Source organism: Biomphalaria glabrata, chromosome 5 (genome assembly GCF_947242115.1).
Source record: "Biomphalaria glabrata chromosome 5, xgBioGlab47.1, whole genome shotgun sequence".
NCBI lineage: Eukaryota > Metazoa > Mollusca > Gastropoda > Planorbidae > Biomphalaria > Biomphalaria glabrata.
In genome coordinates, this window is record NC_074715.1 from 31,586,349 (window position 1) to 31,614,343 (window position 27,995).

A 27,995-nucleotide genomic window follows, 5' to 3' on the forward strand; every position below is an offset into this window, starting at 1 on the left:
GCCTATACATGTGACCTTGTTCTTTAAATAAAATATCTAGCATAATTAAGTTAACTAATCTAAGTACTTACCAACTTGAGGGGTAGTGTAACTGAAATTTGAAGGATTACTACAGTACCCAGAATAAGGATGATTAGGACAGCAAAAGACAGAGACATTGATAGGAACATAAGGACCAATATCACAGATTTTCAAATACTCAGATGTTCCATTTTCTCTAAGCTGAAATTACAAATAATGCAAAGAATTATCAGATCAAATACTAAATAAAAAGTTAATACATATAATAATATTCTTAAAATAAAATTCTTTTTTCTAAATGTATATGTCACTGATTTATTATTGCTGTACCTATTAACACTACAGCATCTGAAACTCCTTTCATGAGGAGCATCAAGCGGAGACATAGAGTATGTGAAAGAAATTGGGCAGTGTATTTTAGGGTTACCATAACCATCATGAACCAGTTCTTCCTCTCTCAACTCCTTGTCTCGAATCAAGTAAGATGTGACATTCTAACAAAATGTGGTCTATTGTTTCTTCAAGCTCTCTGCAATGGTGATGTAGTGCCGATTGGGCAATGACTGACTGTGAACTGGGCTAGGACCTCCTATTCTTCTTCCTTTAATTGCCAACATGTATCTTTATGGTCTGGTCTTTTGATCTTGTCTCAGCTATTGCAATGTATCAGACAAGCAGCTTTTGCTAAAAAGTCAGCTCCTTTGTTACTGACCAAACCACGATGGGAGGGCACCCATTGAATAAAACATCCACACTAAGTACACATATGCATTCCATGCATGCTAGAAACATGATGCCATGTTTCTCCCTCAAAGTTATGGTTTGCAGACTTTTTCAATACACAGACCAAAGGTTTGGAAATCACTCCCCATTGATCTCAGACAGACAACATACTTCACTACATTCAAGAAAAACATTATTAAGACCTATCTGTTCAAAACTTTTTTAGATTAGTTTGTCATTTAAGCTGTTGTGATTGTGTTTGCTATGTTATCACAGCACTTTGAGCCTACATCAGGTTTGTTAACAACACTCTATAAATTAATATATTATTATTATTATAGTAAATTACAAACTCCTTATCTTCAATAGGAAAAACATTGATACTCTTACAACTCTTGACTAGCTTTCTCAAACTCCAGTCTCCAACTCTAGAAACGTTGAGTCCATGTAATGAACTATTTTTGTTTGCATTGATTTGATGGTCATTTCCAAATTTGTGCTACACCATTGTAACTATTTTTGGTCATTTCAAAATTGTGCTATGCCATTGTAACTATTTTTGGTCATTTCAAAATTGTACTTTGCCATTGTAACTATTTTTTTTCATAATTTCCAAATTAATGCTATGCCAATGTAATTTTTTTGTGTGAAATTGCCTATTTTATGAAAAAAAAATGAGTCAGAATCTAAAAAATACCAAACTATTGTAATTAATTCATATGTTTAGCCATTGCTAATGTCTGGTCTCATGTGCTGACATTGAATAGGTGTGGTTTTACATTTTAAAATTTCAGAAATTTGCAGTAAACATGAACTAGTCATGTCAAAGATCTTGATTTAGCTGTATAAATTAGTAAAAAACTTGTGTATAACTTGTATAAGGTTGTGTATTATAATTATGTTCTCATTAAATAAGTTGAGAACCTGTTTACAAAATTCACGTTAACATTCTTATTTCTCAAAGTATCATGTTAGAAGGAAGTTGAGCCATGCAAACTAAATGTTGAATATCATAATAATAAAGCTTGTCTTCAAGTCCGAAGATTAATGAGGAATGCAGTATTTCCTGTGAATAGGCAGCCCCAGTTGTGACCTACATATTTTGCCTCATTTTGAGGCATGCAACCAGGTGCTCTCTTCTATGTCAGCTAAGGTAAGTTGGCATTTAAGCTGGTCTTTAAAGCATTTCCATGGGGCACCTCTGTCACATCGACCACCTTTTGGCTCACCAAAAAAAGATTGTTTTTGGCATAAGTTTGTCCCCAATACGGGATACGTGCCCTGCCCAGTGTAACTGTCAGACCATAAGAATTCCCTCTATACTAATTATTTAATTAGACATGCAAGACTATATTGTCATGTGGATATGCAAAGAATATAATGTTCTTTTTAAATTTAAGCAGTTAATGTGCATTACTAAATAACAAATATTTGACTAGTGTGAGATTTAAATCTTTTTATATGAACCTTCCAGTCCGTACTGCCCAGCTGTTGTATGTAGACCAAAAAAAATTTGCTCCAGTTTTTAGCAGAGTGACTCCAACTAATGTTAAAACAGCCTTTATCTCCAAGACCTTCAGTTGTTACTCTGTCGACAGGTGCTGGTTTCACTACAAATAGAAGAGAAAATACATTTTTCCCTTGTTCACTAGAGAAAACATGAAGACGTTCAGTGCACAGCAAACTATAAGATTCATGACCAGACAGCACTTCTAATTAAACTCTAAGATTCATGACCAGACAGCACTTCTAATTAAGCTCTAAGATTCATGACCAGACAGCACTAGTAATGAAGCACTAAGATTCATGACCAGACAGCACTTCTAATTAAACTCTTAGGATTCATGACCAGACAGCACTTCTAATTAAGCTCTAAGATTCATGACCAGGCAGCACTTCTAATTAAGCTCTAAGATTCATGACCAGGCAGCACTTCTAATTAAACTCTTAAGATTCATGACCTGACAGCATTTAAGCTCTAGGAAAAAAATGTTTTAACTCAATGTCAAGAAAAGAGATGTTAAGGCTGAATACGTCACAAAAAGAACAATGCTAGCTAGTAGGCAATGTGTGGGAAAGTGGGAGCAAAGAAACATTTAGTCAAAAATTTGATGACAAAACAAAAAAAAAAAAAAAAAACTGTTTGTCAAGAACAAATTAAAAAAAAAAAAGCAAAGGATAAAGGACTCAGAACTATATGTAAGCAACCCATTCTTCAACAATGCATTGGGAATTATTTTAAAAAGTTGTTTTAAAAAAAAGGATAAAAAATGTGTAGTCTTAGTCTATGTTGTGGATAAGCTAACATATCATTTTTTCAAACAAGAGGATTAGAATCCTTTTAAATCTCAAATTAATATCATTGACCACTTATATATTTCCTTTTGGAAGATTTATATCATAAGATTAAATAAAATATTTTTACTATCTAAATGCAACTTGCCAGATTTAGTACTCACCAGATTCATTGATTTCCATAATATATATAATACTTGCATTATCTTTGGTTTTGCTATTAATAACACTGATTTCAATAATGTATATTGAGCTACCACTAAAGTCTAAGCGACAGCTAGTTTTAGTAAGATTGGGACAATTCTGAACTACATCTCTGTAAGACAAAACAAAAATTATCCATGAAATGATGCTAAAATAAGTTTAAAGAAAACACTGTCAATGTGCTTCAATTTATTTTTTTTATCTCTTAAGAGATGATAATGTCAATGAATCTGCTCTTCTTGTAAGTTGAAACAAACCCACAGATAAAATACTTTTTATTAAAATTTATACTAATTGCCTTCCCTAATGACCAAAATATGACTAGAATATTCAGCTTTGAGCATTTGCAGCCATCAATTTTAAAGCATTGTCCTCCCTTCCTTGAGAAACACTCAGCAGTACACAACACACCAGTTTGACTTGGTCAGTTACTGAAGTTATAAAGAAAGCTTGGCAACATTTGTTTAAAAAAGGTTAAAATAGAGCAGAGATTTAAATCTTTTTCAATGTCATTTTTCTTTGTGCTAGAATTTCTTCATGTCAAGCTTTTTAGCTTTTAATTCCTGCTACCTTTTAAAACAAAAAATGAAATAAATCAACACATGATTATTTCAAAACACATTGATAGGTAGACATTTACTTCAATAATTTATTAGTAGTTTGTAATATAATTTCTATTGTAATTTTTGTAATGAATATTTTTAAATAAAATTTTTAAAAGGTAGACTTTTAAAAACTTGTCAGCCTCACTTATCACAAAACTTCATCAATACAAATGAAAGTAAATGTCATTTGTATTTGAGTATACTAGTTTCTATCTAAAATAATTATATCCAAGGATAAAACCAATCATTTGTAACTCAAGATTTTAAGTCATTTAAAATTTATATCCTGATGACAGTCCTTAAAATTAGTTATAACTATCTCAAAAAAATATATATATAAAAAAAATATAAATATATGAGATAGATCCATTATATTGGATCAGTCTAAGCATTTTCTCATGCATCTAGATATTTTATTGATTAATGGACTTTTTAATTTGACACAAGTTTAACCATTGACCATAGTATTTAGAATCCACTGGACAGAGGTAGAACGCAAAAGTAAAATCTAAATCGGCCACCAGCAGACAATGGTTATCCCTGTGGTGGATGTGGCAAAATATGTATGTCAAAGGGGGGCTGAGTATCTACACGAAATACTGAATTCCTCATTAATCTTTGGACTCAAAGACAAGCCTTATTATTATTAAGTATATGACAATGCATTCTTTTTTCTAAGAGTAACTTTATAATCTATTATATTGTTTTTTAGATCAAATCTAAAATTATCAATAGCTCTAAAAGAGAATATTTACTGTGTTTGGTCAGAATTGAACACGAATTGGACATGTGTGTCATTGCCAACATAAGGCTCAGACAGCTGCCAAGTACAGTAGATATATTCCTTCCAGTTATAAAGATAGCAGAGTAAATTTTCCACTTCCTTAGGTTTATCTGAACAATAAATTAAGGAATAATTGAAGCAAAGATAATTAAAGACACTGAAAAAAATTAGAATATAGAAACTAATTCACAACTCATCTTAAAAAAATACACTTAGAAAACAATACTTGTGAAATAGCTCATGATTAAAATAGCTTAACCCACTTCCTATGCTCATTCATTTCATCACTGATTAATCACAAGATATCTCATAAACCATTCATTTATTCTAAAATGAGATCACATCTCTTATGCTCTGCCAACTTTCTCATGCCCTACCACCTCTTTCAGGCCCTCTCACTTCTCATGCCCTACCCTCTCTTTCAGGCCCTCTCACCTCTCATGCCCAGTCCTCTTTCAGGCCTTCTCACCTCTTATATCCTACCAACTCTTTCAGGCCCTCTCACCTCTCATGCCCTACCATCTCTTTCAGGCCCTCTCACCTTTTATGCCCAACCCTCTCTTTCAGGCCTTCTCACACCCTACCACCTCTTTCAGGCCTTCTCATGCCCTACCACCTCTTTCAGGCCCTCTCATGCCTTAACACCTCTCACCTTTCATGCCCTACTAGTTGTGGCTGCAGGAAACCTTGAACATTAAATCTATAACTTTCTGTTCTTAAGGTTGTTTTTGTTTCAAATGGGACACTAAGACACAGATCTATGCTCTTTACTGGAAAATTCAACAATTCAACAAGAAATGCTTGTTTGGTGAATAGTTTTAGCATTACCAAGGAGAAAACGTTTTCTTAGGTTGAAAATTAATAAGCATTTACTACAGCAAAGAACAAATAAAATGAATTTACTATTGATAATGTAAAACTTAACAGTTTAGGATCCAATCATACCATACTAGTTGTCTGTAGACTTTGTTTTATGCAATTTTATACAACTCTAACAGTAATACCTAATTCTAAGAGAAATTCAAAAGACTAACACTGATACATTTCCATCACATACATCTTTACATATGTATCAACAGATAATATATCTTCATACAATCTCAATACATACATCCTCTTCCAATCTTAACAGATTAAAATTCACATTTCTCTAAAGTATGTAACAAGAATACTTTCACTATAAACTTACATTCAACTTTGATATCATTGAAATTTCCAATCAACTGATGACTGTTGCAATCTCCCAACAAACAGTAATATGTTCCACTATCATCCACAGAAACATTATTTATAACCAGCATGGCAGTGCTCTCATCAACAACTTGATTCTCAACACATGTTACATTTGTCTTTGGCTACAAAAATAAAAAAAAATTGAAGATTAACAAAAAAGAGTTTCTTTTCTACAGATAAATTCTATAAGCAGAAATATTTGCAGATTTGAGACCTATTTGAAAATGTTTAAACATAGTTTTTAACTGCATGAATTAAATAGTATTAATTCAATCATTTTAGACAGTCTAACGAAGAAATGCATAGTCAAAGAACCTAATGAGAAATTGTACAACCAATTAAACAATATATCAATAGTTGAAGAATTATGGTACCAAATATTAGACCATATATTTCATTAAAACCTTGTTTCTTTTCATAACACCTGACATTTTCACTAAATAATCGTATTTAAAAAAAACAAAAATTGAAAGAATGAGAATAAGAGAAAATATTTCAGCATTTGAGTCGTAGCTCATGCTGAATACAAATCTTTGATAAATTGACATTTTTAGTTGATGCCAAGCATAATTTTATTTTGTTCTCATTGAATAATAAATTTACACAATGATGTGTCTCTCACTGTCATTTATGGGACATCATTGGGTTTTCCCAGTTCCAGAGACAATATTGTTTCCGTTTGTTCTTGGATTTGAATTCAGAGCAGACAACTCTAGATGACAACAGAAAAAGACAAATTTGACTAGTCTGCCTTCAATGTCTTGTTTTTTCATTAATTTTCAGATGTTTTAACAATATTTGGAAACATACTAATGACTTCTATGTTCTAGTTCAATAAGCCCAACCTTATTAGTCCTGCAGGCCATTTTAATTTCCAATACTCATGTTGCAAAAAATCACCAAATCATACAACCATGTTCAGTTGAGGCACTTGCAATGATTTCTCTGTCATAAAATTTAAAATTTCTCAATTTAAAAACAAAATGTGTTTGTACCTTTCTTCTGCTTGACCAAAACAATGCACTGTAACAGAAAATGTCATCATAGAAGCTGCAGAGGTTTGGTTCTGTTAGACTTATTAAATATTCTTGCTGCCAGTGCACTGTGACATTAAACCACATATCTTGTGCTATCAGAAGTCACTCTCATTAATTTTTCCAAAGGAAGTGAAAGATCTTTTAAGAAAGTTCCTTGAACAGGTCTTCACCAGTGGTGATCCCATATATCCTCCTCATAGCTGCTAACTTTTAGTGATTTCAAAAAAGATTCAGTAGATTAGTGGAATCATCAGCGGCAATAGTAAACACTTCAAAATATGCTACTTTGTTTCATGGTTTGCGATGGAGATTTGTACCCCTATCTTCCCCTCACCAAGTCATGCTAGAAAAGGTTCACAGATTCAACTACATGCTACTTTTCAGGACAAATTTTATCATTACTGCTAACAAACACTTGTTCGTGCATCTGAAAAATATATTCATTTTTTTGTTAGCAATGTGAGCAACTCTTGTCTCTTTTTGGTTAATATTCTCACCAGTCTTCCAATCTATAGAAGTAACAAAGCTCAAATTAAGAATGTCACCATACTTTTTATGTGTGGTTTCATTATGCTCTTTTATGTTCCTTAAAAACAATCACAAAAAAAAAAAAGATCTGTCCATCTGTCGCACAATGACAAATGACATAGTACCTCTCGTGTTGATAACAAATAAGAACAATCCAAAATGCAGTAATAATTCCCTATGTCAGACACACAAGATGTCAAGAACAAAGCCAGTTCAGACAGCAGCGGAAATTTCCAAGATCTAATAATAATTTTCAACATATGTCGCCAAAAACATAAACATTGTTCTCTTTCTTCAAGAAAAATATTGATCTGAATATTAGAATATTATAGAAAAAAAAACAGCAAAGAAAGAAAATCACTTTTACAACCATTACTTTTTTGTTGATTTTCTGCACTACGTGCCGATACTTTGGCTGGCCAGATGTGGCCCTAGGGCTCTATTTTGGGCATCCCTGTTCTAGTTTCTGTTTTCAATCTATCTGATTTTGTAAATAAAGTTTTGTATATTTTGTGTGTCTATCTAAGACTAAGACTGCTTTATTGATCCTTATGGAAATTTGTTCTGATTACAAGGACTCTTTTCTCATATAAAGACAACACAACAGAAACATACACATAAATAGAACAGACACAACATAAAGAGTTCATTCAGTGACTACACACAGGCATCTTGGTCCTTTTCATATTTCCTGATCAACGAGTGGCATTGATATAGTATGACCGAGTAAGGTACAACGCTCTGTTGTTTTGATAGACAGTAGTCGCCCACTTCACGACGACTTGACGTAGTTATGATGAAGCAGGTGGCTGTTGTCTTTTAAGATTTTTCTTAGACATTTTTGTTTAAAAATTTCTTTTTTTTTTCCATTGATTTTGTGAATAAAGTTTTGTATATTTTGTGTGTCTATCTGATTTTGTGAATAAAGTTTTGTATACATTAGAATATGTAAAAACAATTGGAAATCATGCAGACACTTGATACTTTATTTTTACCTTAGAGGGTGTTGTCTTAGTAAAACTGATATTTTGAGCAGTGTAGCCTTGACCTATATACTTAGTAGAAAGGTTACATCTCAGTTCTAGCCGCTCACCAACATAAAAATAGGACTTCCCAGCAATAAGGACACTATCCACTTTGGAAAGAAAACACATGAGCGTAAAACATTTCAATGACTTCTCTTCTTGCATCAAATCAAAAAGGCATAAATTATAAAAAGAGAAACATTTTGAAAAAGCAATTATGTTTTACTGATTCATAACAAATGGATATTCAAATTTGATTAGATTAAAACCTTTAGTAAAATCATTAAATTTAGAAACCCTTCAGGAAAGAAGATTTAAAAGTTAAGTGGCAATCATACATTAAAACACTGAACCATGTTCTTCAAATAAAAAATCTAATAAAATACCCAAAAGACACTAAGATAAAGGCACATTTCTCATTCCATATGCTACAAAAAAGTTGTACAAATGCTCCTTCTTCCCTAATGCTATTAGAGCATGGAATGGGTTGCCTGAATCAGTCAAGAAAACAACTTGGAAGAGTTTAAATAATTAATTAACTTGCATATGCATGATTAGATTGACTAGATTGACATAGCCACACGTGTAGGATGTAATCTTCTTTTTTGAAGTTATGTTTATATTTTGTAAGATAAGATAAGATAGTGGAGGCTGAATAATATGATTTGTTTTTATTGAATTTGGTCAACATAGTTGAAATATTTTACAATTCTTAAGCTAACAAGCATCAGAAGACCATTACATTTGTATATTTATAAGTAAGCTAGATATAACATTGCAAGAAAATATGAATCTTAGATGTAAGTTTCAATTTAGAAACTTGATAATTTCATATTTTAAAAAGTGCTTACTAATTAGTTCCTGAAGATCTGCTAGTTCATTGTCTGTATCATAGGCTCCACTTTGAGTAGCAGCTTTCATTGCAGACCACAAAAGGAAGAAACAAATCACCCGTTGTTTAAACATAATGTATGTTGTCGCTACTGTTGTGATTCCCTTGACTAGCTTTGAAGAGGATTCTCTGAATTGAAATTAAGTTCAAAGTTACTAAAGCTAATATTTAATTGTGTTTTTCTTATATATTCAAAACAAGATAGATAACTGCAATAACTGTTAGTAGGTCATTTTATTTTTGTTTGTAGAAGGAATCATTCAACTAGTGAAATATATATTTAATTATATTTATATTTATTTATATTAAATTAATTTCTCACTAATTCTAAGCTTCAATTAATAAAAATAAATAAGATATGGCTTAATGATAGCTTTAAATGAAAAGTCTCATCCACATAAACTGGCACTTTGGGTATTTTTCTGGTGATGGTGGAAAAAGATTTGTTGCATCAGCTAAGCGCATTATTGTGTAGGCTATTCATTCCCTGGGCAAACATCAGCAAAGGTATTCTTGTAGTTCCAATTCCATAGCATATAGTGTGCATAGATTTCATTATTCTATGTTTTTAAGTAAAATAAATTTTAAAGATCCCGCACCTTTGTCATTCGTTTGGAAAAACTTATTTAACCTGCAGGTTCTAAGTGCAAAAATATGTCTGCGTTGCAAAACTTATATCAATGAGAAAAATGGATACAATTACAACTTGCAATTAAGCAGCATATCTGAAAAATGAATATTCTCACATCTTTTAAATTAGCTATTGCTTTTAATTTGACAAATCCTCTAGAGTCAACTATTAGAAATAAATTGACACCTTCAAATCATAAGTGAAATAATGTCTTTTGATTTTGACAATGTTATGTGAATTGATCAAATAATTTGGCCAATAAATCTAAAATGGGGAAAAATGTCCTATTTTGTTTACTCAAGCTCTCCTGAAGTTGACATTAAAAAATGTGTCACTAAATGAACATATACCATTGAATATTGATGAATTTTACTTCTAAACTGAATGTGGCTCAAATGGAGGTAATTAATTTTTTATTTTATGTTTTGTTCGCCCCTAATTTGTCTCATTCTGAGAACATAGCTATGATCAAACCTAATCGATTGTGTCTATTAGCAGTAGTGACAATAAGGTCGGTGTCACCCAGTGTGGTTAGCTCAGGGTGTCACCCGGTGTGGTTAGCTCAGGGTGTCACCCCTCCATCAACTTTCTCCAAATCTTTCCCAATAAACACTATTGTTTGTTTTGTTTTGTTGATCCAATACAGTGAGCTGCTTACATACTTTCATTGATTTTTACAAAAATGTAAAATGAGTGTCCATTCCATTATAAAATCCCACTGTTTTTGACAATTATTCAATAGTCATTGCATATTTTACAATGTAAATTTATTAAAATTAGAAATGGACTGAACATTACATGAACATATTTCTTTTGTAAGACCTTTAGACAGAAACGGTATAACATTATGATGTGTTGTTCAATTTTGACTACCATCTAGACCAGAAGATGTAGGTTTGCTGCCTCCTTAGTCAGCCATTGGTCTGGGGAGCGCTTAAAGCTCCCACAGTGGAGTTCAAGGTGGAACCCCAGGGGCTAAGCATTTTTCTGAGTGCTGACTACATTCTCCCTAGTGATGCCACTGTCTATTAGCAATGTGATTCTGTCTTAACAATAATATTTCAATGTACAGGTCAAACAGCCTTATAAAATATTTTTAAAGACTAAGACTGCTTTATTGATCCTTATGGAAATTTGTTGTGATTACAAGGACTATTTTCTCATATAAAGACAACACAACAGAAACATTCACATGAATAGAACAGACACAACATAAAGAGTTTATTGAATAACTACACACTTTTTGAAAGTGATATTTATTTCAAGATACACTACGTAGTAAATGAGAAGCACTGGCATAGATAAATGGTCCAGGAATGGAATGAGTCATTTACATTTCCTCATTTCACAGGAAGATTTTTGACTGCCATACACTTTAAAACTTACAGTGATGGCCTTGAAGAATGATATTGTATAAAGCAAAACTATTTGGACAAGTACTATTTTCCTCACACTTGAAATGTATCAAGAAATGTGTTGTCTAAATCATTTCTTATGAATTCTTTTAGTATCTAAGCTTAATCTAACAATGACAAAAAATGTATTTAAAACCAATAACAAATGACTTAATTAACACATACATTTTTCAAATCTACAGCTTATTTGATTAATGTACATTAATAAACCAAGTAATTTAACACATTCCTTTGACTTCCTAACTGGCATGTTTGTTTTTACTCAGCTCATAGCCAAGGAGACTTGCAGATCTAGATTACTTCAGTGTCATATTGAAGCATGATTGGAATTAGCTGAATCAGTTCCTATAAATTTTGCTGGTAAATGTTGTTTGGAATGATTACAGGGCACCTTTCTACTCTTCCTCTTGTACCTAGTCTCAAACTATTTTTATACTTTTGATGAACAGTATAATAGTGAAATTATCTGAACTAAAGTTACTGCTAGTGACATATTTTACAATAGTTGCCACTATTAACAATATATTAGCTATAGTTACAGCTAATGACACACTACATTTAATAGATTCAGTTACTAGAAGTGACACAGTTTCTTGTGTCATTAGAACTATGGAGTTTATTTACAATCAGTACAATAAATACAAACCTTCAGCAATTACCTGAGCTCTGTTTGTAAAACAAGTTTAAGAAGATGATCTAAACATTAAACTCAGTCCTAGCAATCCATATGAAATCTCTGCACAAGCTGTCTCCATACTGAGTTGATATTTCATTGTTGTGTTGTTTAACATTGATTTTGAGATGCACTAGAAACAAATCAAATGATATACATAGAGTGACATTCATACAAATTAAACTCTTTACAAATTCATTCTTTATGACAAGAAAATGGATGAAAGAGCAAGCATGGCTGTGCATGCTAAGTGGCATGCTAAATGTGCCCTGTTTTTTAATGCATTCATAGATATTCATTTAGTTCAGGGAAGTGGGCAGAATCTGGGACACGAGAGTAAACTAGTATTTGAAATCAGAGCATCCATCAGGACTTGAGATTGAGACTCTCAGCTAAGATTATCATCACATCATTATGTGTGTTCAAACAACTTAGTTCTAGCTGGTTAAACTTAGATCCAATGTCTTTCATCCATACTTAAAACGTCAACTAAGTAAGCCTAACGTATAGAAACCAACTTACAAATGTAGTCAGTGAGGCAGCTGTGAAAGGGTCGAAGGTCAAGGACTGTATTGAAAACCTCCCAAGCAATCGCGTCTTGATTTGAACTCGTTTATAACCTACTCCAGTTGCAAGATACCAATGCACAATTTAAGCTAACCGTATCATTAGAATGTTAGGCAGATGGTCAGGCAATCTTATAGCCTGCAATAGTTGTTCTTAAGTTTTTGAATGAATAACGCTGCAATTGTTGTCACAGCTTACCAAAGAAACACAATTAACCTGCAGTACCCGTAGGTTGGCACATCTGTGATACGACTCAAACTTGACACAGCACTAGAACGCATGTTATAATCGCTAACGCAATATGCACATCACAAACTGACATGACTATCAATATTAAAAAAAAAAGTATTACGGGTTTTTTAGAATCACATGTACTCTACTCCACAGGACAATATCTTGGTTATAGCTGATGACATAACAGCCACTGAATGTAGCACAAGTTCACACCTCTCTCCAAACCTGCACTCTCTCCAGTGATAGGCTAATGGCTGATACCTGAGACATTATCGGGGCATGTAACGTAAAATATCCAGTCTAATGGTATCAGAAGGATTCTCACATCACAATCAGAGCACCAGCTACATAGTTGTGATCAGGAACAATGATCAAAATATGATTGACATTCTAATATACAAAGATGTTTGGGAAAACCAAATGGCAAAGGAAAGAGAAGGATTGTATTGCGCTACATCGAGAAAACATTGAAATGCCATATCCAGCAAAGTTGACAACAACCTCGTTTTCCGTAGTTTCTGTTGAATGTTACAGCAAAGACAGAAATAATGGGGGTTACTTTTAGAGTCAGGATAAGATTAGGCTTGAAGTATAATTGGACGCTGGTCTAAACGACATCAAAGAATGCTATTGAAAGAAGCTGCAGTTTGAATGTTTCAGGTACAGTATTGTCCATTTCAATAGGAGAAGAGCACACACATAACATTCGTGACATTTTTTCTTGTTCTTTTCAAGATTTTTATAATAACACAAAAAGCTCAAATCGGAGGCGCGTGGCTGAGTGGGAAAGCGCTTTGCTTCTGTGGGCCACAGAAACATATGACCTTTACAGACCGCATGGTCTGAAAGGGGAACTGTTTTGAATCCTGGGGAAGATTGTGATTTTTTATTTCGGGATATTTGGGCGCCCCTGAGTTCATCTAGCTCTAATGGGTACCTGACATTAGTCTGGGAAAAGTAAAGGCGTTAGGTTGTGCCGGCAAAATGACACCCTCGTTAACTGTGGGCCATAGAAACGGATGACCTTTACAGACCGCAAGGTCTGAAAGGGGAACTTTAAGCTCAAATCAAAATGAATTAAAATACAAGTAAGACCTAATTTACTATGATATACCCAAAGAAAACTTAAAGACACATGTATTAAAGTGTGTCTATTTAGTAGTTCGTTCAAATGTTGTAAGTTCACTTGCCATAGCTTTGCAGACAGTCGAAAATAAATTATGTGAAGGGATACAATCACCATCAGATATTATTGTCTTTACAGACTCCCAATCCACTCTTCAAGCACTTAACAGCAGCACCTCAAAAAGCCCAAGAGAGTTGACAACACTAATAGTGATAATACACCAGATGATGACAAAATTAAACATCAACATCACATTACAGTGAATCCCTGGACACATTTGGCGTCATGTGAAATGAAAGGGCAGATAAGCTTTCAAAGGTAGGATCATCTATGCAACAACCTTCAATGAAGTCCAGTAGGGAATCGGCGCCTGCAAGGGCGCCGTTCATCCCGATGGTGGTTAGAAAGGCTTTTATCCAACAGCCAGACCTGGACATTGGGATTCTTCATCCCATGTCCTATCTGAGGGCTCCCAGCGGTAGACAGTCATATCGGTTGACAGTCATATCCCCGTTCCTGGACCGCACTCGCTACAAGTGGCCGAGAACAGTGCTAACTTCGGGGAACTTGTCTCATATTCCTATACTGTGACTAGCTGGAACAACCAGACAGACCTGTTAACTACCCCAACCTAAGGTCAATGTTAATCAACAACCACAAAGAAGAGTGGCTCAACCAATGAGCAACAGGAAACACAGGCAGAGACATGTACAAAGAAATGAACATGCCTAACAAACTGGACAGTATTAACTTCCTCTCCCGCAAAGAGCAATCTACAATCTTCCAACTAAGGACAGGACACACACCTCTGTTAAATTACCATCTCAATAAAATAAACTCCACACAACTCCCCCTTTGCAGACACTGCGCCCACCCTTATGAAACCGTAAACGATATCCTTTTTGAATGCCCCTTCCTAATCCACCTTAGGCAGACCCTACTACCACTCCAGCCCAACATAACCAACACCCTGTACGGCAGTGCTGAACAACTGAAGAAAACAGCACACTATTTTCCTTGGCACAGTCTGCAAAAGAGCTGACAGCTTAGCAGCAAAAAGCTGGTTAGAAGAAGAAGTTCACTTAGGCACAACAAAATCAAACATTCACGTTGATACGTTCAATCAATAATCACTTAACGAGCTGCCAATCTGAACAGCTACAAGAAACATTTAACAGTTTAATTGTGGGCATATTACAATGGCAACAAAGCGACTCACGGCTCATAAAGCCTGCGTAGATTTCTTCTAGAAAACAAGTCTTACCACAACGATTCGCGAATTTTCCGACATGTGTAGGATCACATTTTTTAAAAAATCTATGTTTGTTTAATTTTTTTGGGTGTTCCTTCAGAGTTAAGAATAATCTACTTCAATTTACTTCCTAGTCCAAACCTCCAGCAGGACGACGGGGAAGGCGGCGAGCATGGCATGGACCATCGAGACGACCGAGCAACCAGGCAGCCATTTGCTACTGAAAATTGTGACTAGGTCATAATCTACTATACGGAAATCCTTGTCGTGGACCACTACTGAAAACTGTGACTAGGTCATAATCTACTATACGGAAATCCTTGTCGTGGACCACTACTGAAAACTGTGACTAGGTCATAATCTACTATACGGAAATCCTTGTCGTGGACCACTACTGAAAACTGTGACTAGGTCATAATCTACTATACGGAAATCCTTGTCGTGGACCACTACTGAAAACTGTGACTAGGTCATAATCTACTATACGGAAATCCTTGTCGTGGACCACTACTGAAAACTGTGACTAGATCAAAAATGTACTAGACTTCATAATTAAGCCTTTTAAACGGCCACTATGGCGATAGCTGTGGTCGGAGCATAAGCTGATTGAGATACTCTGGTGTGGGGACATGCTATCATTTGTATCACAACCACTCATGATAAAAACAGAATGTCTTCTATTGCGCGATAATCCAACCTGAATGGTAGTGTTTAATGGAAGACATAAAGATCAAGATCCAAAACTGAATTTAGTTTGACAAATGTCAACAAGTAATGTTTTGTTCAAATCCACTAAGGACGATTTCTTTCTTATATCTTTTTTTTTTTTTACACTTGACACTTGCTTTGACCAAGCGAATAAATCATATATATATATATATATATATCATATTTAATGATGTTTTCAGAAAGAACATCAGAATGAGATTCTATCAAAGAAAAATGATAGAGAAGAATGGAGAAAGAAGGTTGACAGATCTTGTGTGGTGCCCCAGCGGTCCAGCAGACCAAAGGTTAGGTGAAAATGAATGTGAAGTTAGATGTGAATCTGGCCTAACTGATGTCTTATAATGAATATCTAATTGATCTAATTGTTTTGTAAAGGGTCAATCTCTTATTCAAATCCTCAAACAAAAAAAAAACATCGTAAAAAAAAAATCCATTAGTTGAGTGTACTATTGCTACAGTGAAGCGCTTCAGTTCACGCGATTATATAGAAAACTACTTAATAATTGTTGTTTTAAATTATGTCCAAATTATGTGCATACTAAATAGATTTTTTTTTCTAAGTTCACATAGATTGTTGCCATGAGACGCCCGGTTTGATATTATTTGGATCGTGTCCGCAGACAATGACTTAAAGTGGAAGCGTGGTTGAGAAGGGAGCTCGAGGTTTGACACCCGACTAGGACAGAGTTGTGTTTACTGAGCGCCTTAAGGCAGCACGGAAAACCAACTGCTAGATACACCCTCCACACTCTCCACACTAGATACACTGGTCCACAAATGACATTGGACCAAAAGCGCTCTGACCAAGCGCATGCTATAAGCATGAAAGTAGCGCTATATAAAAGCTATAATAATAACTCTGTTATTGCATATTTCTATCCTTTCTTCATATCTTCTGGTTGAACACCTAAACTCGATAGGAAATGGCAGAAACAAAGTTTGTTGACAACTTTCTCAATGAACAGCAGATTGCATATTTAATGCTGCTTAAAAGAAACATGTTAATTAGAGCTCCTAAAACAAAGATTTTTTTCTTTTGCATCCCGAAACATAATATTATTGTTTAAAGCATAATGTTATTATTTAAAAAGCGTTTTGATTTTATATCAAAGCACAGGGAGCAAAAGAAAAAGAAAAAGATCCTCCATAAAATCAGTGACAGACATTCTCATTAAGTAGAATCTCAAGAAAATGTGCATAGAGTTCCAAACTTAGGCCTCAAGGTTGAATGAGTGATGAACTACTGCCAAAAGTTTCATCCAATACATCAAAAGCCTTGAGTTCCTTAGGGCTGAAATAGTCTTGTAAATGTGTCTTACAAACTGGCCCGTCCAAAAAAATCATTTACTTTTAACTTGATGGACAGACCATTAGTTATATAATTCAATTGGATATTCAAACAGCTGATGAATTTATTGGCAAGGAGAAAAGCTGGTACATAGAAAAAAAAAGTTTAACATAAGACTGTTAGAAGAATAGATTATAAGCATAGCTTAGAGCATCACTCAGCAATAGAAGTAGTCACAGAGTGTAAAGAATGAAAATTCCAAGCAGGAGTTAGATTACAGCAAGCAATAGAAGTAGTCACAGAGTGTAAAGAATGAAGGAGTTAGATTACAGCAAGCAATAGGAATGCAACTGATCTGAATGGAAAAGAGATCAGAATGAAATAAAAGGTCAAAACTAAGGACAAGGAGCTATTCAGAAGCTCAAATGTGCAGGATACCTTTAAACATCACCCCCCCCCCCATACCCAGCTAACAAACTTTATTTGCCACTAACATCATGATCATGAATTAGCCAGTGGAGAAATGGACATCACAACCATCAATCATAGTGAGTTCCCTTATATGCTCTTTTGAAACTCTCTATAGATGTTCATTGTTTTTTCTTATAGATTAAAGACATAGTCCAATGAATAGAGGTTGTACTTAATGTATTTTGAAAATTGCATTTTCAGTTAAACAGTGTCTTACAAACTATAAATTTGGATAACAATAATGTAATTTAATTTTAACTTTGGTAACATATGTCCTATGTGAATAATCTAAAATACTAATTTATCTAGACTTTTATCTTTTATCCCTTCACAACTATTTTTAATAATATAATTATGATGTGACATTCTGTGTTCTTTTGTTTTATTAAAATTAAAAAAAAAAAAGATGAACATGAAAGTCTTGTATTAATTCAGTGTCTATTTTATTAGCTAACAACCATCTTCCAGACCTATTTTTCTATGTATAATTGAACACAACTAAACCACAAAATAAATTTGAATTATAGAGACAGCGAAAAGATGGCTTAAAAGATCAATAGCAACAACTATACTTTCCTTCAATTAGATCTAGAACGTCAGATGTGACAAAATTAACTAGCCTGTGTGACCTAATGAAATAGTGAACTATTCCTGTTTAAAGCAAAGTTTCTAAAGAGTCTATATCTAGTCTATGTAAGATCTAGATATAGATATCACATAGTCTAGTCCAGTCTTTCTCAAACTGGGTCTTGACAAGGGCAGTAGGGGTGTGAAGTTCTGACAAGCTGGCCAAATGTTGTATCCTCATTGTAATTATGAATCCAGATTTGAATATTTACCAAGTAAACTTTGAATGTTTCAAAAGTTAAATTATTGAAGTACTAGATGTTGTTTATCTTGTCATTAGGAACTTTAAAAAATGCAGTGAGAGGCTTCTACAACACTATCCACTCAAACATTTTTGTTTGAAGAAGACATTTACAAATCTGATTCATCTGGACTCTCATAGATGATTTTTTAAAATGTGAAAGAAGTCTTACTTGACACGAAGATGATTATATCCATTACAGAGGACTATGGAGGTAGATTAAAACCTGCTGCCTCTCCATATACTATCTACAAAAAGAATTTTTCCTAATATATGTATACACATATGTAAAAATTAATTATTGAACAATAGCTTTTCATCTAAAGACCATATCACAAACCAAGAGATTAGAGACATGGTTATTAGTGCCAATGGACCCCATGATGACCTGCTACGATTGTAAAAAAAAATAAAAATAAAATAAAACTCTAAGGCCAAGGTCTTACAAGACCATCCTTCAGGGAGCAGTACCAGGAAAAAGAAGAAAAGGCAGACAGAGGAAGGGATGGGAAGAAAACATAAAAGAATGGACGGGCCTGCCATTCAAAGAGTTGTATCCAAGGCAAAAGACAGAGGAATGGAGAACCACGGCTAACAAATCTGGAGTGGTACCCCAATAGTCCAGGAGACTAAGGGATAGGTGGAGGTGAAGCTTTTCAGATTAAAAAAAGACTTAAGAACTAGTTTCAATAAATAATCATTCATTATGTAAATTTTAATTCCAATATAAGAATCTATAGAAAGAAAAAACTGAAAAATTTTGTAGATTTAGATCCAAATATAATCTATATAAATATCATCTAATTAGATCTAGATCTATATGAATGTGATTATGTCTGTAAGTTTCTTCTCTTTTTTTCATAGGCTACCGTATTTTTGCGCATTTAACCCGCAGATTATTCAAGTTTTTACAAAGGTGCTGGGTTTAAAATTTTTTTTTACTTAAAAATGTAGAATAATGCAAACAGTGGTTCTCTACACCTCCTATAATATGCTGTGCGGTTATGAAATGTACATTGGATAGCTTTATCAACATCTCATTATAAACCTCAAGAAAACAAATAGTACAGATGCAGCAAAGAATCTTGTAATATACCAGTAATCAATAGTCACAAGTAAATAAGCAACTAAACTAATTTGCCCATGTTGAAACATATAGACTGCATGCAATACATCTGCAATCAATCGCAAGTTTCACTAATGTTCTCCTGATAGTTAGTGAAGCCATTGAAGTAAAGTTCCTCTTTGAGACCTTGTAGTCTATAGGGCAGATGATGTAAAGTTCATCTGATTCTGTGGCCTTAAGGTTAACGAGGGTGTCATGTGGTCAGCATAACAACCAACCGCCTTTACTTTTCTCCAAATAACATCGGGTACCCATTAGAGCAGGGCCCCCAAAGATGCTGAAATTAAAAATCCCAGTCTTCACCAGGATTCGAACCCCGGTTCAGTAGTCAAGCGCTTTATCGCTCAGCCACCACGCATCTGAAGCCATTGAAACTTATGTCATATTCAGTGTCTTCGTTCTGTGAGCCACAACCACTTTCCGCTACAGTGCGAGTTGCCAGAATATCAATTAAAGACATGGGTACCTCATCCATATTACAGACAGCGGAAGGATTTAAATTCTGTTCTAAGATATCCTCAAGGGACAGACATCTGATGAGCAACAACTTTACGTACTGGTAGTTTACTGCAAGTCACACTTTGCACATGCAGAGTATATATAAGAGTGCGGGTTGAACAGTTTTGTTTTTACTTATTTTTGTAATTTGTATATTTTCATGTACAAGTTTTACGCATATGCATGTTATATGCGCAAAAATATGGTACATCTTTAAAATCCAGCCTGACTCCAGTCACTGTGGGAGTTTACAATGCTCACCGAACCCAAGCTGTCTAAAGGGGGAATGAACAAAGTTTTTTTTATTTAATGAGGTGGGAGGGGGGTAATGGTAAAAGTTTCAAAAACACTACGTACAATGATTTAGATCTAGACACTCAAGTGCAGTGTTTCCCAAACTGTGTTCCGAGAGGCCTGAATAGGTGTTCCAGAACTACTGGACAGAATAATTAAATTTTAAATAGAGTAGCAGTAGGCCACCACATGATGAATTAATCTCTTTAAATAATAAGCAAAGTGTTCCGCTAATTACTCAGAAATTGCGAAGTGTTCCATTAAGTCATTGGTTAACATGCATGACTAGATGCATGACGCATAGGACATAATGGGTCATAATCATGTTCTTTTTTAAAGTAACGGCTGTATTATATTTTATATAAAAGATAAAATAAGGAAAAAGTTTGTGAAACACTGCTCTAGTGTAATTTTAACTTCATTTACAATGACAATACATTACAAACAGTAACATTAATTACAATAATAGGCATACTTACATAATTGACTTATAACTTAAATAAATACTTATTGAGACCTGATCTGATGTAGATCATGTGGGCCATTATCATATCATTATGGCATTTATGCCTATGCCGTCATACTAGATCTATATATATTTATATATATATAGAGTACTATAGACCATAGTGTCACTATAGACTATACTATAGCTATAGAATCTAATAGGCTATATTAATATATATTATAATATATTATTATTATAATATATTATATACATATATATAATAATAATATTAATATAGAATAGACTATACCTATACTTGACTAAACAATATAGACTCTAGACTCGGTATTATACCCTAGACTCTATATTATTATTTATTATAGAATCTATACTTACTTAATACTACTTGATAACTTGATTTTGATAATAATAATAAATATAATAAATTGAATAGTACTTATATTAACTTAATTAATAGTTATACTATACTTAATACTATTAATATTATTATTTAAAGTATTAGATAATCTAGTAGACTTAGACTAGTATTACAGTAGACCTGAGTAGACTCTACTACTCTAGTCTAGATCTAATCTACTCTCCTACTCTCTCTAGATTTCATCTACTAGATTCTAGATCTAAATCTATCTAGTAATAGTTTAATATTAATAAACACTAAAACAGTATATTAATAATATTAGATAGTTAAATATTACTCTAGAGACAGAGTCTATATCTAGATCTATATAGATCTACATAGAATGATAGATCTAGAATCTAGATCCTAGTCATAAGATGATAATCATAAGTATATAGATCCATCTTTGAAAATCCTTTCCCATTTCCTAGAACATTTTACTCAATTACAATACTTATTGTGAAAATCTATTTATTCCCGATGTTTAGAAAACTACACAAAATATTGGTCAGTGAGCACTGATCTATATATACATTACAAATACAGCTTGTTTACCAACCCTGTTACCAATATTATATACTAGACTCTAAATATTTCAGCATTATATTGAAATATCATACTAGTCTGGCAAAAGGAAGTAAGCAGCAGACGTTGGACTTAAGTGTGAAAATGTTTGGCTTTTACTCTTGCTAATAGCTTACAACCTCACCTAGCTTCACCATTCCCTTTATGACTCCTTGGCTGCGGCTTCTGAATAGCATGCGGCTCTTTATTGACTCCTTGGCTGCGGCTCTTCATGGAAATGTTTAGTGCAGGAACATAATATGTATATATTTTTTAAATGAATTTGCATTTTAAAAAGGAGTAAAGATTTTTGAAATGCAAGCCTAAATAAAATAATATAGGCGCATTGCATGGGATTAGCCGAGGGGGGGGGGTCAAACCCCCACCCCCCCCCAATTGAAATCCCCCATGCGGGGGAGGGGGGGGGTCGAAATTTAGTCACTGATTTTTTGCTTTGCTTCTGTTTATTTTAGGTGAGATTTTAATACTAAACCATCACTTGCCACAGCGAAGCCAAGGGGGTTTTGAGTTTAAAACCCCCTACCAGGGGGTTTTGCAGTCAAATCCCCCTCTTCTATAAAACAAAAACAAACAAAAAAAAAAAGAATGCAAATGACAATACTCAAATTCCAAGAGCATAGCTAAGGAAGATTTTAATTTTAAACCCCCTCTTCAATATAAGACTATCCAAACGTCCCCAGATTCTATGAGCGTAGCCATAGGTGGTTTTGAGTTTAAACTCCCCTCCAGCGGGGTTTGAAGCTAAAAAATACCTCTTCAATATAAAAAAAAGCGAATTACACACTCAAAATCTATGAGCATAGCCAAAGGGGTTTTGAGTTTAAACCCCCCTTCAGCGGAGTTTGAAGCTTTAAAAAAGCAAATTACGCACTCTAAATTCTATGAGCCTAGCCAAGGGGGATTTTGATTTTAAACCCCCTCCTCCAGCTGGCTTTTTTTAAAGTTTAAAACCCCTCCAGATGTTTTTTGAGTTTCAATACCTCCATACAGAGAGTTTTGAGGTTGAAAACCTCTCCTTTTAATTTTATTCTAAAGCAAACTACAGTCACCAAATTCTAGGAGCGTAGTTAAGGGGGTTTTGAATTTTAAAAAACAACAACTTCACAGACTTTTTAGTTTAAAACCCCCCAAAAAATTATTTTGACGATAAAACTTTCCTTTTCAATATAAAATCTAAAGCAAACTACAGTCACCTAATTCCAAGAGAGTAGCCAAGAGAGGTTACAAATTTCTACCAGTGGTTGGGCTCCATTAATAAAGTGCAGTGAATAGCCATCTCCGACAAAATGAATTACGCAAACATTCCCCCCCCCCCCCACCCGGAAAAAAATCCTGTGTTAGAAGACTACAATAGCACTAGCTAAAATATTCATTATCTCCACTGAATAGTAGAGGTATTGATAGGGCGTACTTTAGGGCCTATTAGGCGGACATCAGTTCGACAAACAATTTAGCATAAGTAAATATAAAGACTGGATAAAAAGTGTTAATTTTTTTCAGATTTTTTGTTTTTACCATTCGTCGGTTGGGCAACCGGGGGGATGATTTTTGCGTGTGTTAAATTGTTATAGAAACTTATGGCCCCAAAGAAAAACTTTTGGAGTTATTGGCGTTCAAAGGGCAAAAGCATGGAGTAGGGCTATGTAGTTAACATTAGATTTAATTATAACAAATTTCTTGATTTCAACAGGGAACGAAAAAAAGGCATATGAACGATGCCACATTATCAACTTCATTCAGAGTCCATTGATCGTAAGTAAAGTTCTTTACCATTGCCAATTTAAATAATGTCTACTGCATAACAAGGTTCGTTAAATTGGTATCGAGAATTACTAATCGAGAGGAAAGGTTTTGCTTCATTGTTTATTGAAATAAAGCATTTCTACTTCTTGAGAAGTGTGTTCACTATGCAGTGTCGAAGAACGATGTGTGGATCAAGAAATCTTATTTCATGGTGGATGTTATTCCTCATATATATGAGCAGGAAAAGAAAACATACGTTTTTTCAATGTTATCAATCTATTTAGTTTAGCTAGAATTAACATTTCATAGAGCAAAAAAACCCAACACAATATAGGTTTAAAAATCAAGTAAATAAATGCTTAAAAACTATTTTTTAATGAATTAAGGCATTTTTTTTTATTTCATGACCATGAAGACACTGGAACGCAGGTCAAGGTTAATTTCACAATTTTAAAAAAAATGAAAAAACATACAGATGATTAATAAAAAAAAAAGGTTGTTTTTAGTAAATAAAAGCAAGAAAAAAATTGCTGATGAGTAGATTAACAACTTACTAATAACATGTGTAATATCAAATGTTTAAGAAAAAACTTTGCACATCAATGATAGCAACAATTTATCAGGAAACATAACAACAACATTTGAATCTTTCCATGACAATTTCAAAATATGAAAGCATATGTTCAACAGAAGGAAAACAAAAATTGTGCAAATTCATGTTTGTATTTTACTAAAAAAATAATTGATTGATTTCAAGTTTAGAATAAAGCTAATGCTGATGTTGAGCACATTTTTCAAAAAATGTAAAAAAAATAATAATTTGAACAAGTCAACCTTATAATCTCCAAAAATAATACACATATAACAGTGTACAACACTGACCAACAAAGACAATACAAAGTGTTGTAAAACAATTGACCAACAAAATGAATATTAATGTTGGAATGCTAAGCAAAAATGAAATAAATTGAAACAAGAAGTAACTGAATTTGTTTTTGCTAAAACTACATTACACTGACTGAACTGAGGAGCTTATGAGTAGCTTCAATACAATATTCTCAAGTTTAAATTTACTTTCGGTCAGTTAAACTATGGTAAACATTTGAATGAAAAATAAATAACATGTATTTACATCAAACATTTTGGCTGATTAACAGTGAATCTCAAAAGTGAAAAACAACCTCTTTAAAGGAAAAAGCTGCTGCCCATTTTGTGTTTTTATTATTAGTAGTAGTAAAAAGGTTTTTAATTTTGAGGTAAATTTAAAAACAAAACTTTAAACAATTTTAAAACAAAATAACTATTTACAGACATAAAACCTTTAGAGGCACTAAACTATCAATCTGTATAGAGACAGTTTTTCTATAAGAGGATTGTAACCTGTGTAAAGGGTCTTGTTTAAAAAATAAAAACAGTTAAATATTACAAAACAAGTTTACCAAATGTACAAAATAGAATCATTATCAACTATAGTCACGATTAAGTATAAACTTACATCACTAATCATCATGAAAATGACAAAAATATTCTTTTTACTTCATCCTCAGGTCATTTACTGCAAGAAATGTGAACTATAAGAATAATAACTCAAAGAAACAGGACATAAAAGTAATGCATAAATACAAGAATTTATATAGTCAATAATCAATATAAGTTCTATTTTTGCCATAATCAATATAAGTTCTATTTTGAACAAAATGAAAAAAAACAAACAGTGCATTTAGATAAGTATTATTAAGATCTACGGGAAAAATAATTAATGCAATGATCTCAAGATTATAATAAAGACTTATCTCTTCATTAGCATATACAGATTATTAATTAAATATTCATAAAGAATGTGTAATTTCTCAATAAAAATTTGTTTGCTACCCCAATGCTATTACCACACTCTTTTGGTTCACTAGGAAAGGGAAGATTGAGTCAAACATTAAACAAGAAAAAAAAAAAAATACTTTTTAAAAAAACAAAGCTTATATTAAGTGTATTAATTAGTTTGGATCAGTCATGTAATTAAATTAAATTAATTTAATTAATGTAATTAAATTTGTAATAGATCTAGACTAACTGTAAAAAATCTGTGAGATAAAAAATACTTTTTACCAATTGTTTTTCTTTAGAGCAATTTTATGCTTTTAGCTTTCTCAATATACGCTATGATCCTATCACTTGGCTGGACCAGTTGGAAAGGGGGAGGAAAAACTAATCATCTGGGTTTTAAAAGTTTTGTTTTTTTTAAAAAGGGAAAAACCTGAATTCAAACTCGTGGGCTAAAGCCTTCTCAAGCTAATGCGGTATCACTCTGCTAGTGAAGAGTCTATAAACATGGAAGATTGTATAGCTATCTATTGCTTCTATTTCATGTTTGTGTTCACTCAGAAGACGAGCTAAAATAAAGGATTCAGTTTATACCACCACTTCAGTCAAGTACTATTGCTTTACCAAACAAAATAATTTATTACTAATAGTTGATTAACTAATTGGTTAATTTTTATTTTTATTGTGCAAAATTTTAGCTTCATCCGAGATTGGGTATTGGAGAAATAAAGTGTACAAACCTTTGGCCAGACAGAGTGAGTTGATAGAAGCTTTGTAAAAAGAAAAAGGAAACCCCTCTTCTTTTTATACTAGCTAGTCCTAATAATTTATCTGTTGTAGATAAGATGCTGAATTTGAGAGGTAGTCACAATGTAAGAATAGGTTGAAAATATCCACAAAATATATCCTTTAAAACTATTACATGAAATGAGTTTGGAAGACATTTGTAAAGCCCTAGCAGGCAATACAGTTTTAAAATTATTAGATGAAATGAGTAGGGATGGCTTACTTCAATTCAATGATTTGAAATCAGTATTAAACAAAGCTGCATAAAAGATGAAATGCCAGGGGATGAGATGTCAGGGGATAAAGAGCCTGGGGACAACATGTTTATACCAAGGATATTAAATGACAGGGATTATTCTCATCTCAAAAAATTAATACTTCTATTTGTAGTCTAAAAAAGTGTATAAAAGTATCTCATTTTTTAAAAGTTATATTGGTGAACAAAACAAAAACAAAAAAAATGGAAAATTAGAAAATTGTGCACACCATGTTATTAGTCTGTTAACTCTACCAAGTATTAGTTGAAACTAAGGTCACAACTTAATAACTTCTCAGCTAATTAATATTTTTTATAGTATATATTATACAATTGAGTATTGATTTTGCAGTTTTAAAATATCAACAATGAAAAGTAAAAATCAATTATCAATGTGTACAGGAAGAAAAATTGAGTAGGTGTATAAGCATCTAAAATGAACTCAGCACTTCTATGGACAAGCAGAGACTTATTATGTACAACAAAGAACATTTGGATTTCCATACATAATATCAATAGTGATGAGGATTCCATCTGTAAATAAAAAAGACAGAAATAAAAACCTGATCTGCAGATGAAAAGTGTCAATGGAAAACCCAGTGCTGTTCTATAAGTAAGACAAACAGTAGATAATTTAGTGCACAGTATGGATTTCAGTCTGATGATGGATTAATGTTCAAAAAGGAAGGTATTTTAAGACTATCATCTGATTGGTCAGAATAAAAACTGGAATCAGCTTCCACATTTATTTGTGGTGAAAATGTTTCTTCCATAAAACTACAAAGTGAAACATCACTGTTTTCATGTGGTGTCCTTGTTGAAGAGAGCTGATCACTTGCATGAACTGACTTACAATTGCCAGGTACAGGAATATAATCCATTTTCATGTATGGGTCTGAACTGGTGGCAGGAGAATTGTTTACATGTGGTTCTTTAGTCAAGTTCAACAGGTTCTGGTTAGGACATGAAGTCATAGAATTGCCATGATGTATTTCCTCTCCTGGGGATTTGTCATTCTGTACAGATTTGGCATTGTCAACAAAAGCAATAGATTCTATTTTAGTATTGGACAGTTGAAAAGCTTTCGTTTCACAGCTGCTCACACAAGTTTTTTCAGTAGGGCTAGTCACTTGTGAGTCATTAGTTTTGCTTAATCCAACACTTATTTCAATAAGTTCCATCTCAGCAGGGGGCTTGTTCATTTGCTGGAAAGGTTTGACATTGTCAGTATCAGATGAAGCCAATGTAATTTTTAAATAAGCACTGTTAGAAGTATTGGGAGGAGATTGTCTAGAACTGTTTGATTTTGAAGAATCATAGATTCTTTCATTCAAAGGATATGAGTCGTTTACTTTCACAGGCTGCAAAGCTTGAGAATTCTAAAATAGAATATTCATATTTATTAACAGAAATGTTCATACA

At 33.2% G+C, this 27,995-nt stretch overlaps 2 protein-coding genes and 1 long non-coding RNA gene across 12 annotated transcripts in view; 1 reads left to right on the top strand and 2 right to left on the bottom strand.

Moving 5' to 3' along the window:
* The window catches only part of LOC106065441 (uncharacterized), a 38,326-nt gene extending 16,481 nt beyond the window's left edge, over positions 1–21,845 (bottom strand). Inside the window, exons 1-9 of one of the 5 annotated variants that reach the window (XM_013224279.2) lie at positions 21,684–21,845; positions 12,053–12,199; positions 9,307–9,476; positions 8,426–8,565; positions 5,822–5,987; positions 4,604–4,742; positions 3,204–3,355; positions 2,212–2,354; positions 72–222 (exon numbers count right to left, since the gene is read on the bottom strand). In XM_013224279.2, the coding sequence (XP_013079733.2) occupies positions 72–222; positions 2,212–2,354; positions 3,204–3,355; positions 4,604–4,742; positions 5,822–5,987; positions 8,426–8,565; positions 9,307–9,421 (1,006 nt within the window). In that variant the 5' untranslated portion in view covers positions 9,422–9,476; positions 12,053–12,199; positions 21,684–21,845. Of the gene's footprint in view, positions 1–71; positions 223–2,211; positions 2,355–3,203; positions 3,356–4,603; positions 4,743–5,821; positions 5,988–8,425; positions 8,566–9,306; positions 9,477–12,039; positions 12,200–12,588; positions 16,076–20,998; positions 21,103–21,683 lie in introns of those variants that run through there. The other 4 variants (XM_013224286.2, XM_013224269.2, XM_013224260.2 and 1 more) reach the window with 4 other exon arrangements.
* On the top strand, positions 16,177–25,365 carry LOC106065478 (uncharacterized). Of its 2 annotated transcripts, none has more exons than XR_008778206.1 (3): positions 16,177–16,258; positions 23,661–23,722; positions 25,261–25,365. It is a non-coding gene; the product is annotated as an uncharacterized LOC106065478 (long non-coding RNA). The 2 variants fall into 2 exon arrangements; XR_001217362.2 differs by lacking the exon at positions 16,177–16,258 and adding an exon at positions 21,932–22,022.
* LOC106065368 (uncharacterized) overlaps positions 24,066–27,995 on the bottom strand; it is a 38,940-nt gene continuing 35,010 nt past the window's right edge. For all 5 annotated transcript variants that reach the window (XM_056031067.1, XM_056031066.1, XM_056031065.1 and 2 more), the window contains exon 17: positions 24,066–27,952. In XM_056031067.1, the coding sequence (XP_055887042.1) occupies positions 27,227–27,952 (726 nt within the window). In that variant the 3' untranslated portion in view covers positions 24,066–27,226. The remainder of the gene's footprint in view (positions 27,953–27,995) is intronic.